Source organism: Sarcophilus harrisii, chromosome 2 (assembly GCF_902635505.1).
Source record: "Sarcophilus harrisii chromosome 2, mSarHar1.11, whole genome shotgun sequence".
NCBI classification, from domain to species: Eukaryota; Metazoa; Chordata; class Mammalia; order Dasyuromorphia; family Dasyuridae; genus Sarcophilus; species Sarcophilus harrisii.
The window spans coordinates 89816868-89833518 of record NC_045427.1 but is presented as its reverse complement, the minus strand read 5'-3'; the positions used below and the strand labels follow the sequence as shown (position 1 = coordinate 89833518).

At 35.3% G+C, this 16651-nt stretch overlaps 1 protein-coding gene across 1 annotated transcript in view; it reads left to right on the top strand.

The window, feature by feature from the left end:
- The window catches only part of FSHR (follicle stimulating hormone receptor), a 229042-nt gene that overhangs the window by 185607 nt on the left and 26784 nt on the right, over positions 1–16651 (top strand). Inside the window, exons 6-8 of the mRNA XM_003758290.3 lie at positions 3970–4047; positions 9297–9365; positions 9477–9551. Coding sequence (XP_003758338.1) covers positions 3970–4047; positions 9297–9365; positions 9477–9551 — 222 coding nt within the window. The remainder of the gene's footprint in view (positions 1–3969; positions 4048–9296; positions 9366–9476; positions 9552–16651) is intronic.

The following is a 16651-nucleotide window of genomic DNA, read 5'->3' as shown; positions in this document are numbered from 1 at the left end:
AAGAACAAATCTTATAATCAATAATTTCATAAAAGAGTGGAAAAAAATGGGGCAGCTACATAGATAGAGCACCAACCCTGAATTCAGGAGGACCTAAGTTCAAATCTGGTCTCAGACACTTCGTAGCTGTGTGACCCTGGGCAAGTTACTTAGCCCCAATTGCCTCAGCCAGAGAGAGAGAGAGAGAGAGAGAGAGAGTGAGAGAGAGAGAGAGAGAGAGAGAGAGAAATGACACAACATATTAAGATTTGTGGAATGTAGCCAAAGCAGTACTTGCTTGGAAATTTATTGCTCTCAACTTTTATATCAATAAAATAGAAAAAGAGCAGATCAATTAATTGAACAATTAAAAAAAACTAGAAAAAGAACAAATTTTAAAATATCCAAGTAAGGAACAAATTGGAAGTTCTGACAAAAGATGGACAAAATCAAATTACTGGTATCAAAAATGAAAAAGGTAAATGCATCACCAATGAAAATAGAATTAAAATAGAAAAGAAAATTAAATTAAACCAATTATTAGGAGCAATTTTGCCAAATTATATGCCAATAAATCTGACAATATAAGTAGATAGATGAATATTTTTAAAACATAAATTGCCCAGATTAACAAAAGAGGAAATAGAAAATTTAAATAATATTATGAAATTGAATAAGTCACAAATGAGCTTCCTAAGAAAAAAATTTCCAAAACCAGATGAATTAACAATGAATTCTACCAACCATTTAAAGAGCAATTGATTCCAATATTATATAAATTATTTGAAAAAATAAAGAATCTTACTAAATTCTTTTTATGACACAAATATAGTATTGATACCTAAGCCAGGAAAAAAGAGAAATAGACCTAATTAAATCTGATACTTTTTTTAAAAACTGGCAAGGAAATTGCCTTAGTCATATCCTATAATATGGTCCTGGTTATCCTATGACCAAGTAGAAATTATATCAGGAATTCAGGTCTTGTTCAATATTAGGAAGGCTACCAGCATAATTGATCAATAATAATAAAAAAACCATATGATTATACTAATATATGGAGGAAAAGCTTTTGACAAAATACAACACTCATTCCCATTCAAATTAAGAGGACGCGCAGGAATAAATGGAGTTTTGCTCAAAATGATAAGTAGTATCTACTATCTGCAATGGGGATAAATTAAAAACTTCCCCAATAAGAAATGAAACAAAGATGCCTATTATCCTGAGAATTATTCAATTAACAAGAAAACAATTTGAGGAATAAAAATAAACAATGAGGAAACAAAACTCTTTACCCATGATATGAAGGTAGAGTTAGAGAAACCTAGAGTCAAGTAAAAAACAGTTGAAACATTGACAACTTCATCAAAGTTGCAGGGTATCAAATGTGTGTGGGGAGGGGCTGAATCTTGCCAACAAAATCTAGAAGCAAAGGATAGAAAGAAATTCTATTAAAATAATTAATTGCAGACAATATAAAATACTTAGGAATCTGCTTGCCAAAAACAAAAAACAAACAAAAAAAAAAAAAAACAGGAACTATATGAGCACAATTACAAAATGCTTTTCACAAAAGTAGAGAGCTATACAGTCTGGAGAAATATTACTTACTGAATCAAATGGCAATTATATCTAAATTAATTATTTGTTTAATGTCATACAGATCAAACCACCAGAAAAGTATTTTATAAAGGTGGAAAAAAATAATTTTAAAATTCATTTGGAAAGATTTTTAAAATGTCAAGAATATAAATAGATTTAATGCATTAAATGAAAAGGAAGGCAGCGGAACAATAGCAGACTTCAAACTATAATGCAGAGTAGTAATCATGAAAGCAATGTAGTACTAGCTTTAAAAAAAAAAAAAGTGGTGGATCAGCAGAATAAATTAGGTACACAATGCACAGTAGTAAGTGACCACAGTAATCTAGCATTTTATAATAAAAAAGAAAATCCATTTTGGGGACAACAAAAAGTGCTCAGAAGACTTGAAAGCAGTTTGGCAGAAACTAGGCATAGAACAATATCACTCACATTACATGTGAAGATAATCCCAAAATGGGCACATGATTTAGACATAAAAGATGATATCAGAAGCCAATTAGGGGAGCATGGAAATTCTTCCCTGCCAGAATTCTGGGTAATAGAAGGGTTTATAATCAAACAAGAGATAGAGAGGAATATGAGCAATAAAATGGATACTTTTCATTACATTAAATTAAAAGGTGTTTGCACAAACAAAAACATTGCTGTCAAAAGTAAAAGAAAAGCAGGAAATGAAGGGGGGTTGTTTTACTGATAAAAGCCTCATTTCTGAGAACCGATTTATTCTCTCATGGATAAATGATCAAGGGATAGGTATAGACAATTTTCAGAAGAAGAAATCAAATATAAAAAAATGTTCAAATCATTATTGATTAGAGAAATATACATTAAAACAGTATCGGAATTGTTTTAATGCATATTTCTCTAATCTAATAGATTAATATGACAGAAATGAAAATATCAAATGTTGGAAAGCATATGGAATAATTGGAATTCATTGTCAATGGAGTTCTGAATTGATTCAGCCATTCCAGAAAGCAACTTAGAACTATCCCCAAAAAAGGTACAAAGCTGTGCATAAAACCTTTTGACACAGCAAAATACCTATAAGGTCTGTATCCCAAAAAGATCAAAGGAAAAGGGAAAGGATCTATATGTGCAAAAATATTTATAGCAGCTCCTTTCATGGTAACAAAGCATGGAAATTTAGGGAATGCTATCCGTTGGGAAATGGTTAAATAAGTTGTATATATGATAGTTATGATTGTGTATTATATGCTACAAGAAATAATGAATAGGGTAGTTTCAGAGAAGACTTATACAAGTGAAATGAGCAGACAGGAGAAAATTGTACAGGGTAACAGCAATATTGTATTATGATCAACTACTCTGATTATACAATGATTCAAGACAATTCCAGAGGACCCATGGTGAGAAACACAATCCACCTCAGAGAAAGAACTGATGGAGTCTGAATACAAATAGAAGAATAATTTTTTCACTATTTTTTCTTGCTTTTTTATAACATGATTTTGCTTGATTTCACATATATAATTGAAATCACATTTCTTGCCTTCTCAATAAGTCAGGAGTTGGAAGGAGGTAACATATTTAGAAGTCATTTTTTAATAAAGATTAAAATAAATAAATTTGAAAGACAAGCAAAAAAATTAATGAGATTTTCTGCAGCCTCCTACCCAGCAAAAGAAAAATAAAGGGAGAAAATTTTCCGAAAATTAAAGAAATAGGGAAAGTTGAAGAACAAAGGAAAAGCAGATGAATATTAAAGGCAAAGAAAGAATTGGTATGGTTGGTAGTCAAAATCTAGACTAAAAGTTACAGTAGGGAATTGTAAATAATAAGAGTCCCCAAAATGAAAATAAGGTGGTGAGGGCTATTTAAGACTCAGTGTCTGATACCAGCCCAAGACAACTAGAAAGTATCATTGTCAAGAGAATCAAAAGAAAGCCAGAAACTAGCAACAAAATGACCCATGATTTGTTGGGTTTGGCCTGTTCCCTAGAAAAGGGTCTTTTTTTCTCTAGCAGCCTTCTCTTCTAGCTGCTTAAAAGGCCAGTGCTGCCAGATGGCAGGATGCACAAACACATTTGCCAAACTGCACAGAGACCAGCTGTGGAGAGGCAATGATAAACCGTTTGCTTACTTGCTTGCTAGAAAGAACTTTAACATGGGGAAATCAGCTAAGAAAATCCTCAAATGGCAGTTATATGAAATCTCTGCAAGTCTATGGATGGGAAGAAGTGGCCCTGCAGATAAATTGCAAGCTGTCACTTCCAAATGTTCAATTCCTTCTTCTTTACTAACGCCCTTGCAATCAAAAAATGATCTTGATCTCAGACCAAAACACTCAGAACCTTATTTAGCAAATTAGCATAGTCTAATAAACAAAAACATCTGAAATTTTTCCTTCTTCTTTTGTAGAGACATTCAAGACAACATCAATATCCGAACAATTGAAAGAAATTCTTTTGCAGGACTAAGTTCTGAAAGTGTGATACTGTAAGTTTTTTTTAAAAAATCAAATATATCACATGTATTTTAATACCACAGTCTCTCCTAAATAAAAATGCATCTTTCTGACTTGTAACTTTGGCATCCAGCCATTAAAATTATTTTCTTGCTCTATGCATATCCCTCATTTCCCATCTTTACATATCAGAATCACAACATGGAATCGTGTTAATAATTTATAATTCTGTGGCATAATTCAAGTATTTAAAATTGCTCTTTGAATGATGGTCTCCTGTGATGTAACATCTGTTGCAAAGACAGAATAACTCATGCATTCATAAAGCCAAGGCATTGCAGGCAAAGATGTTCATGGTCTAGATAGGAAAACTGGGAGAAAAGCTGGTCTGGGAAGATATGGCAATATGTTCTCAGAATAATTCAGGCCAGCTACTGTTGGGCCCTCTTGATGAGAACAAAAGAGATTTCTTTTCATTGAACAATTATGTTTTTGAATGAGCTGGCTCTGTTCTCTGAATTTTTTGGGTTGAGTTTTAAAAATGCATTGTCTTTTCTATGGCATTAATAACAAGCCACCTTCTAATCCACTATGCCAGAAGCCAGATTTGTAAATAATCTGCTCCCTATGGATCCCTTGGGACCATGGAGCAGCTGAAATGTAAGCAGTCTCTATGGTCCTTGAAATCTATGAAAGGAAGAGGCTCACCTAGGAGTTCAGTGAGGATATTTGGGAGAATGATAAGGTTGCCTAAAAATGTATGATCAGAACCCACAGTTTGCAGTTATGCTAAGGAAATAATTTTTATTTTTGTTTTAAAACCCAGGGTTCTAATGACTTTTAGGAAAATAACAAAATAGAACAAAGGTGTAGGTAGTATACCTTAGTCTGGTCAATTACAGTAACTTAATTGCTCTCTCTGTTTCCCAGTTGTTTTACTGTTTAATCCATTTTCCAAACTGACAAATTATTATTCATGAGACATAGGACTGAATATATCCTCTACTCTATTATTTCTTGGATGAAATAAGTGCAACTTCCTAAGCCTGGTGTTTAAATCCTTCTATGTTGTCTGTCACGTAGCTTTTTAAACTTTCATATTATTTCTCAACCATTTTTCATAGTCTTCTAACCAAACTGGTCTATATACTCCACATTTCATCATATAATCATGGCTTTAATAGACAATAAAGATCTGACTTAAATTTGGTCTAAGACAATCACTTGCTGTATAACCCCTGGCAAATCATTTCAATTATATCTGCCTCAATTTCTTCAACTTCCCCTTCAAACCCTTTTTTCTCTTCAGTGCCAAACTTAAGTACCACTTTTTTTATGGAGCCTTTCTGAGTCCCACCCTGTTGAAAGTAATCTCTCACATTGTACGTAGTAACAGCAAGATCATGTGATAATCAACTATGATAAAATTTAGCTCTTTTAAGTAATAGAGTGATCCAATTCCAATAAACTTGGGATGGAAAATAACATCTGCATTCAGAGAGAACTATGGAGGCTGAATGTGCATTGAAGAATATTATTTTCACCTTTTTTGTTTGCTTTTTCTTTCTCGTGTTTTATCCATTTTGTTCTGATTTTCCTTTCACAACATGACTAATATGGAAATATGTTTAAAACTGTACATGTATAATCTACATCAGATTGCTTGTTGTTTGGGGGAGGGGAGAGGTAAGGAAAGGAGGGGAAAATGTAAAACTCAAAATCTTACAAAAATTAATATTGGAAACTATTCTACATGTAATTGGAAGAATAAAATGCCATTTAAAAAAAATAAGGAAATCGCTCTATCCTCCAAATCTTTGACACGATCTCTCTTTTACTTTTATCATATTTAACTTTTAGTTGTAATTTATTTGGGCACATATCTTATTCTTCCTATTGTATTATAATTTCCTTGAAGCAGGCTAAATCAGTTTCCTTCCTTGTATTCATAAAAACTCTTTTCTTTTCCTTAACGTTGTTTGTTGTATTACAGCTTTTTGACAAGGCCGCCACTAACACAAACAGTTGTTTTTCATCCCAGCTTAGGAAAAGGAAGAATTAATGGGAGATAAAAAATAAGGAATAATATAATATTAATATTATTAATAATAATAATAATATAAGATAGGAAGAGGATTTTCCTCCTGTTTGAGAAAAGGTGAAGATTAGCCCATAGAGTTCCAAGAAGCTAAGTGGCTTACATCCTCCTAGGAAATGTCCCTAGAGATTGGAAAAAGTATCTAGGGTATTTTTCTAGCAGATTGGTCTCACTTTCAGCTTACTTCTAGATCACCTCCATCCCTAAAAGATATAATAAAGCAGGTTTTCTAGCAAAGCAATATTATCTTAGATGAAGGTGGTTATGTTTAAAGAGCTCCATCTCAGTTTATTTATTTCTTCATTTTTTGCAAGACATTCAGGGTTAAGTGACTTGCCCAGGGTCACACCTCTAGTAAGTGTTGAATATCAGCTGGATTTCAACTCAGATCCTTATGACTCCAGGGATGGTGCTCTATCCACTGTGTTACATGATTGCCCACTGGGTTAATGACAGCCATGTGGCAAGAAAGACTTGATATGGATCATTAATTCAGAGTCTCCTGAGCCATAAAGTGGTCCCTGGTTGAAATTCTCTTAGATCATGGGGTATATTTTACCAAGTTACTGCTTTTCTGCTCTAGTGGTTTGAAAGAGTTGAAAACTAATTTACACTATAGGGAATATCTGGCTCCCTTTAGAGGGCAATCTGACTAATTGCCAGAATGTCTCAGAAAATAAGTTGCACCCTGCTCACCTTGCTCCTGATTTTTTTCCATCTTTTAGAAAGGGGTGAGTGATACTGATGAGCTCAATAATTTACTTTCAAAATGTTGAAAATGTTTTAAAAATCTTAATTAAAGAGTTTCTTTTTAGGTTCAACTTACCTTCACCTTACTTATCAGGTTCAAAGGATAATCAATTTAGAACTGGAAAGGATCTTAATAGGTCATCTTATCTAATACTTTTATTTTACAGATGAAGAAACTGAGGTCAAGGAAGGAGAAATGATTTGTCCAAGGTCACATAGGTAGTAAAGTGGTGGGTCAAAATATAAACTCAGTTTCTCTGATTCCAAATCTAATCTTCTTTCCATTGCCCCACAAGGATTCTAATGGCCATAGAATAATTTAGATTAGAAATAGGCTTTAGAAATCTAATCCAAATTGAAAACTAAAGCCTAGAAAGTTCTTCCTTAGTCTCAGTTTTCTCATCTGTATGTTACCTGATACATGTTGGCTCTATTCCCCTGGGGTCTGGTCTATTACAAATCCCTCTATACACTTAAGAGGTTGGGAGATTTTATTTTTCAATAGCCTGAGCCAACATCACCTGTGTTCCCCCACTAATGACTAGTACCCCAATTCCATTTAAGTGCTTAAAGCATGTAATTTTTACAAAAGAATATTTACTTCAAAGATATATTAATAATAGACACCTTCTCCAACACCTCAGGAAAACAGTCTTCTACTACATGTCCTCATTTTCTTTAGTGAATTCCATATGAAACTTAGCTCATATCCTGAATAGCACTGACCCTGCATGGGCAAAGGCAAATTGCCATCTTCTTCTAAGCTGGATTCTGGAATTTCATTCCAGATAATGGCTCCTTGTTTCTCAGGGCATTGGGGAAGGGTTGACTGAAATACTTTTCCAGATTACTATATTTCTGGATTCTTTTTTCTCACATTCCTAGTCTTTGAAACTACTGAGTTAAAGACACTATTCTGAAATTAGAACAGAAACTCCAAGGAGGTATAGTTTTCATTTAGTTTGGTTTGGTTTTAGGAGCTGCATATAGCTTGGAGAAAGGAAACTCTTATGGCTCTTCCTCTTAATTGATGGGTCTTACTACACCCAGTGATTGAACATGCAATCTCATTCCCCAGAGATGAACACAAAGAGAAAGACTGCCAGTATTGCCTCAGGCCCTTTTGAAGACCACTGTTCCAGGCATGCTTCCAATGGAACATGTCTCCTTCCAACATGGTAGACTAACTGGAACTGGTTACAGAATATCTAAGCATGCTCCAGTCAATATAATTTTCTTTAAAAAAAAGCTCACTCCAAGTCAAGATGCTACCTTAGGAAATTAGTGGGTTGCACATGGACTAGACCCTCATTACATGTAAAATAAGAGGGAAAATTTGAAAGTTCCATAAGACCCCATTCAGCATTGAATCTATGATTGTTTCTACCATAAGATGCAATCTCTCTTAATTGGCCCAATAGAGGGATTCCCTTGATTTTCAGCATTTCTTTTTCTTTGCTTTTTTTTGTAAGGGAGGCAATCAGATTTAAGTGACTTGCCCAGAGTCACGCTGATTTCCAACATTTCTGAATGCTCAAAGTAGCCCTGGTGAAAGCAGCTTCTTGAAAACAAATGCACTTCTTGAGGGTCATCCTTTAGATGAGTTTGACTTATTGACAAATTGTGAGAAGGAAATGATGATTGAGCAATGGGAACAGGGTTAGGACAAAAGATATTTAAATTAATCTACGTCCTGCCATTTTCAGCTTATTTTCATCTCAGTCTAGATGCACAGAGGTTTGGCAAAAATGGCCCAAACACCCTTAGTCATCCTCCAAAACTCAGGCTCATCTTGTTGCACAATGTCTTCCTACTCTCTCACTCTCCTCCCAAAACCTCACTCCTCACTTCACCCTATTGTATAAATTGACATCATTTCTTCTCTTAACTTAATCCAGAGTCTCTACCTCAAACCCTGAATAAGCAGGTCACTGGGACAGATTTTTTGGCTGAGGACTGGGGGGTGAAAAGGAAAGTTGGGGCTTTCAGTTATCTAACAGTTTAATTAAATCATTCCTCCTTTTCCCTACAGATAAGCCTGTTGCTTGACTTTATCATAGGTGAAAGGAATGAAGCAGTGAGGGAAAATGGAAGCAAAATAATTTTTCATCATACTCTCAATGCTCTAAGTCAATGGCTTTGTAACATAAGCACCACAGGACTGACAAGTATGTCTCTCAGCACCTCATATGGCAGGCAAACCCTCCACATGTGTAATACAATAGAGCCAGAACAACAGTGCCCACCACCTTACAAATGCCATCTGCTCTCCCGATGCTGCTGCACTTGAGGGCATCTTTTTATTTATGCCTCTAATTGCAGTCGTCTGATCTTACCCCTGATGCTTCCAAGTCTGGAGCCTCTGTCTCACTTGAAAGGCCTGTGAATAGGAGGAATCTCATTATTGGTTTTTAAATGCTTGCTTTATTGCAGATGGCTGAATAAGAATGGGATTCAAGAGATACAGAACCAGGCATTCAATGGAACCCAACTGGATGAGCTGTGAGTAAGCTTACCTGGTCTTCCAAACCACTTAGAGGCAGATGGTTCTTCAGGCGCTGTTATTTATTAATATTCATCTGGTCCCCTATTTCTCTTCTCAACCCTCTGCAGGAATCTTAGTGACAATATTAACCTGGAAGACTTACCTAATGACATTTTCCAAGGAGCCAATGGACCAGTCATTCTGTAAGTAACTACCCTTTCACCTTTGTTCATTAGTTCTGAGATGGAGATCAAAAGCCAAAGTTTACTACACAGCACAAAACCTCTCTACAAAGACTTCTGGGAATATTTTGAGACTTTCAAATCTTGTGCAAGTTCTAGTATATTATGTACATGTGTATAATATGCATGTCTCTGTATATTACACACGTATGTACATATGTGTGATGGATATGTGATACACATGCAGATATATACACAAATATACATATATTGTTGGTAGTGGTCATTTGTTTTTCAGCCACGTACAAATCTTTTTGACCCCATTTGGGGTTTTCTTGGGCTCATTTTACAGATGAAGAAACTGAGGTAAATAAAATCAAGTGATTTGCCCAGAGTCACACAGCTAGGAAATGTCTGAGGCCAGATTTAAACTTATGAAGATGAACCTTTCTGATTCCAGGTCCAGTATTCTATGGATCAAGCCACTTATTTGTCCATATACACATACACATATATGTATATGTATGTATGAGTGTATATGTTACATATATTTATATAAAGAGACCATATAGACATATATGTATGTGTATGTGCAATAGCATATGCTTATATACACACATATACATATATACATCTAATGTCTTGAGTATTGCACATATAACATGTAAAGTTAGGGGTATGTATATGTGCATATGTATATAGGCATAAGTATACATACATACACATATTATATAACCTTTGGTAATTAAATGATATTGGAGATAGAAGAATGTACCTGGAGTCTGAAAGACTAAGATCTTGCTCAGATACTTGCTGTGTGATCAGAGCAAATTATGTCTCCTCTGTCTGCCACTAGATCCTTGTCTATAAAATGCAGATAATAATAGGACCTCCCTCTCAGGATTGTTACAAGAATCAAATGAGATGATAGTTATAAAAGCACCACATGAATGCCAGCTATTATTATTATTACAGTTAACCATCCTGCAAAAAGAGATTGATTGCTATATTCCATCCACACAACTTACTCTGAGCAACCTTGAAATTTCAGACTCCCTATAATTACATAAAACAAAAAAATGCACTGATCTGTGGATCCTCATTGCCTAACAAATAGAGTCCAAATTCCATAGTCATTCAAGAACCTCCACAAACTAGTCCCTACCTAGATGTCACATCCATTCCCTTGTTGCTCTATATATACTCTGCATTCCAACCAATCACTCTTCAATGCCTCAATACAAAACACATAATCCTGCTTCCACATCTCTGATCATGCTTAACCACTCAACTGAAATTTGTACTTTTTTCCTCTTCTCTAAGTACTATCCTTCCTTTGTTGCTATTGTTAACAAACAGCTCAAGTTCTACCTTCTCCATGAAATCTTCATTAAATACCAGGCTTATAGATTTTAATAAATGTTTGTGAGTTGATTAATTGACTGATTGGCTTTGAGCTTCAGTGATCACTGTCTCTTTCTAATTCCTATAACAAGTCTTATCCATACTACTCAATTTTATCAAAATTAATAGAAGTAGAATATATTAATGTAGAGTGCTGGAATTCACGTCAGAAGACATAACTTCAAACCCTGATTCTGCTACTTGCTAGTTCTGTGATCGTAGGCAATTAAGTGAAACTCTCCTATAGCCAGCTTCTCAATCTGTAAAAATGGGAAGAAAACTTGTACTCCCCACTTCAGATAATTAGGACAACATTTTGCATATCTTAAAATGCTATATAATATCATACTTATAGTATGTCTTGCCAACTAAAATATAACCACCTCAAAAGAAAGTGTAATTTTTTCCTATTTCTATGTGCCTTTATTCCCTAACTTAGCGTCCTGTACTTACTATTTTATTATTAAAGATAGTGCAAATACTGTGGCCTCTGCAGAAACACATCCTTTGGAAGAAGATGTAGTAGGTATTTCTATTTGAAGTTAGAAGGATCACCTTAAAAGTTCAGAGGCCATTCCTTCAAGGGACAACTTCAGTCTCATCTTTTCTGTACAGTCTTTTTTGACTACTTAGAACATAATAGGTAACAATAACAATAATGATGATCACGATATACAGCACTTATTTACACCTTAAGTTTTGCAAAACTTTTCGTCAGCCAACTATCATTTATTAAATAAAGTACTTACTCTGTACACCCTTACTATGTGCCAGGCATTGTGCTAAGTGCAACAGATACATAGAAATGCAAAAACAAAAACCAATCTCTATTTTCGAGGCAATATGCAAACTACATTATACAAACGTGATATATACAAAATAATTCAGGAGTAGTTTTAGAAGCCAGGCACTTTGAATAAGAAGCACAGGAATGGCTTCTTTTAGAAAAAAAACTCTGGCTGAGACTTAAGGGAAGCCAGGGAAGCTAGGAGGCAGAGATGGAAATAGAAAGCTTTCCAGGTATGGGGGACAGCCAGTGGAAATGTTCATATTATGAGTAACAGGGAGGAGGTTCATTTGATTTTCACAACAATGCTGTGGACTAAGTGCCATTATTATCTTGTGATTTAGGAGGAAGTGATTCAGGAGCCACCTGCCAGTGACTGCTGGAGGTCTAATTTAGACCTATACAGTGGATCTCTTCATGTGAGAGGATGATACAAGGAGACTGAGAGGCAATTGCTGTTCTCTTATCTCTCTCCTCTTCCCTCTGCCTCCAATTTATTTCATTCCCAGTTCACAAGCAACACCTGTGCCATTAAACGCTGCTTTGCAACTCCTTCAGATGTTATGATTCATAGCTATGGAGACTCTCGGAAAATTGATCTGCCCCTTCTCTTAGGCATGATCCTTAACAATTATCCGTACTTTACTGAGTCTGAGAGAAGTTGTCTGAGGGAGAACTGAACTTATGTCTTCCAGATTCCAAGTCCACGCTGCCACTTAGCTAGGTTAGTGCTTAATAAATTCTTGTTAATTTTAATTGATTGATTGATCTAGACCACAATCATCATTTTCTTTTTTGAACTTCTCTAACAAGTATTATCTATACTTCTCCAGTGAAAACATTTAACAGAAATTGTGTCATAGTGTAGAATACATTGGACATGGATTCTGCCTTGAACTAGAAAGAATAAACAAGATAATTAATCCATTAGAAATCATTTACATGGCAGTCAGATTTCAAGAGTGTATCCTTCATGACTTTCAAAGACAGAAAAAAGCAGCTTATTTTGTTCTTATTAAAGGAGCAGCCTGTTAATTCTGTGTAGCTCAGATAGGAGCTGACCATGGTCCTATTGGCTTTGAATAGCCTTCTTTCGCAATAAGAAGCAAAAACAGGTGTTGGAAGAGGGGAGGATGTTACAGGACTACAGAATTCAATGAGACATTCAACTCCCATTTTAATTTACAAAAGGGAATCTGGCTTAATTTGAGATGCTCAAGGATAGGAAAATGGAAAGGGGAGATGGGAATAGACAACAAGGCCACTTAGCTGGAAACTGTCCCTCCTGACCTTTCCAAAGTGGGAGGTGGAACAAGGAAAGACAAAGAAAAGTTAGAGAAAGGATTGTAAGCAGAGTTTGGGTCATGGTAGTCATCAGATCATGCATGGCAAGAAGAGGAGAAAATCCTTTATGGGTTTGCTAGCGGCTGTATATGTATATACACACACATACATATACACCTGAAAAAAAGATAAGAATTTCTGAAAGGCAGAAACAAAAAATTCTTGCTATATGCCAGACACTGGATTAAGCAATTAAAACTATTATCTCATTTGATCCTTATAATAACTCTGGGTGATAGGTGCTATTATTGTCCCCATTTTACAGATGCACAAACTGAAGCAAACAAAGATTAAGTGACTTACTAGTCTTAAGACTATAGGTTGTGTGACAACAGAAGTGAAAATAGAATATCAAATGTAGAACAGAATCCAACTTCCCTGTAATATAAAGGTTCATAAGAGGGAAATAGAGTTGGGATTAGGGTTAAAATTAGGATTAGGGTCAGGACTATGAAGAGCAAAAAGGGTGGGTAGGAGGCTGTTAGGGCTTGGGAAGAGAATAATACAGAAATTCTGACCAACGAGTTCCCATTTTGTCAGCCAATGCAATAGAGAATTATGAACATTATCAGACATTGGAGGGGGGAAAAGGAAGGGTATTATGATCATGATCAGATCTGTGCCTTAGATGATGAAGGAAGGGGACATATAACATTTATTATTCACCCACTACAAGCCAAGCACTGTGTTAAGCACTTTTCAAATATTATCTTATTGGATTTCACTTGTTTCTCCCAACACTATGAAATAGTGTTATTCTTAATACCATTTTACAATTGAGGAAACTGAAGCATTTAGTGACTAAGTGATTTATCCAATCACACACCTATTAAGTGTATGAGGCGGGTTTTGAACTCATTGTTATACTATTATTATTACTACATTATTATTATCCTTTATGGTTGGAGGATAATGAGATGGCACAGTGGATAAAGCACCAGCCCCGAGGTCAAAAAGACCTGAGTTCAAATCCAACTTCAGACCTTCACCAACTTGTTTGATGCCAACAAGTAATTTGACCTTTATTTGTCTCAGTTTGTTCAGCTATAAAATGGATTAATAATAGCACCATCATCCAAGTAGTTGTAAGGATCAAATGATATAATAATTTTAAAGTGCTTAATCCAATGCCTGGCATACAGCAAGTGCTATATAAATATTACCTATTATTACTATTACTATTGTTGTTGTTTATTAAATGCCTACTTTATACTAGACACTATGCTAAGTGCTAGCATTAAAAGCACAAGTAATGAGACAATCCTTAGTCACAATTTTATTTCTAATGAAGAGATAAATCAGTACCTAAATAAATAGGTATATAGCATAAATTGAGGCAGGTAGGTGACACAATAGAAAGAGCACTGGGCCTGTCATCAGAAAGACTTCAAATCAGACATTTAGCAACATATGACCTTGGGCAAGTCACTCAACCACTGTCTGCATAAAACTGAAGAAAATGGCAAACTACTCCATCTTTGCCAAGAAAATCCTATGAAGACTTATTCCATAGGATCATGAAAAGTTGAACATAACTAAATGACTGCACAATAATAATAGCATGACTGAACAAAAATAATAACATAATATCTACAGAATGAAAGAAAAGAGAGATATATCAATCATTTAAAGAGATATCAAGGTCAAGTGAGGAATTTTTAAGGATATGATGGACATAAACAAGTTTGTATGCAGCAAAGAAAGCCACTCAGTAGGGACAAATTGAAGATGGAAAACAGATAAATGGATTAACAACTGTAGAAGATGAGAGAAGAGGGGACTGAGGGCATGAACAAAAAGGTGGCATTAGTAAATAGAAGGGACACAATCTTCCCCAATAAAAGTAAAATAGCATAGAAAGACAAGATTTAGAGACATTTTGAGATATAGAATAGAGAAAAAGAAGGAGTTCATCATTGATGGCTCTTGTTTTCTGAGTAGAGTAGGAAAAAAACTATAGCTAATGAATAGAATGGGTGAAAAGGAAATGGAAGCTTCAAAAAAAGAAGTAATGTTTAGAAAAGTCATAAAGGACAATGGGATAGGAATTCAATCAGAGAGGAATGAAAGCTTTTTTATGTATTAGTTGGGGGTCTAGGAAGCACGGTGGAACCCTACAGAAGTTTTTAGTTGCTTAGGAATATGAATAGAAGAAGCAGATGGTAGGGGAAATCTAGATTTGAGGATTGGCAGGTTGTGAACACCAGGCAGTTGGACAAAAGAGTAAGGGGATCAAGAAGGGAAAATAGAACTGATGAAATACAGAGTTAAGACCATAATGAGAGGAAAATGAGTCCAGAGCAGTGATAACAGTCCAAGGGAATAGAGACTAATGAGGCAGCATGGTTCAATAGAGAATGCTGAACTTGGAGTCATACAGCTAAGTCCAAATCCTGCTTTTTCCATTTATTATCTATATTACCTTGGACAAGCAAGTCATTTAACAGCTTCCTCATCTGCAAAATACATTAGATTCTATCTAATGTCTTTTCTAGCCCTAGATCTATGATACGATAACTGGACGTTTTAGTAGGAACAAAGAATAAGATTTGGTAGAGTTAGAGAGGAATTTAAATAGATCATATGATTATATAGACAGGAGCCTAAACTCAGATCTGGAAAGGGACCTTTAGACCATCTAGTCTAAATCCAAAATTTTACATTCAGTAAACTGAGGCCTACAGAGGTTATATGACTTGTCCAGTGTCACAAAGCTATTAACCAGCAAGGCTAGTATTGAAACCAAGGTCTTCAATCTCTAAATTTAGCATTCTTTTGAATATACCACATCTGAGTAGGTGTTGAGAGAGAAGAATTTCTGAGTTCAAAATCATAGAGGTAATACTATTATGTACAGTACTAAGATTTAAAATATGGTCAGTCCTTTGGGTGACACAGGTAGACTGAATGAAGCTCTAAGTCATAAGAATTGAGGAAGATGATAAGACAAATGTATATATCAACACATATCTTGGTCCAGGTATTAGAGTTAGTGATTTGAGAGACTATGAGCACAGCACTGAACTTGCTGAGAAAAAATGGCAAATGACCTATAAGCTAAAAAATGACAGAAACAAAGATTGGGTTGAATGATAGGAATTAGTAGAATGAACTTCTGGGTGATGATAAAAGCAGAAAAAGTTTAGATGTGGAGATAGAGAGTCAAAAGCCAAAAGCCAACAATCCCAGTGGCCCTACAAATTAAAGGGTCATAAGAGAAGGAGCAATCAGCACAGAGTAGCCAGAGACTTAGTGTCTTCTGGAAAGACCTAGGTTTTCTTGAGCTCTCACTAGAAAATGGAAAAGGGGAAGCAGAGAGCTCTAAAGTCCTGATTTTGAGTGGTTTTCTGGTGATACGAAAGCCCTAATTGTGTCTGACAAACTATAGGCAAGAGAACTGGCATCTGTGCATCATAACATATGAAGTATTTTCATTTGTCTCAGATAACTCAGTGCCCTACAACACAGGAGATGCTTTTAAGTTGCAACAGATTCCATGTTGAATAGAACTCCAAACTCCCTCCCAAACGAGACCAGCATTGGACCCTACCTTCTCAGGTCCAATAATGATAAAGGAAAATACAGA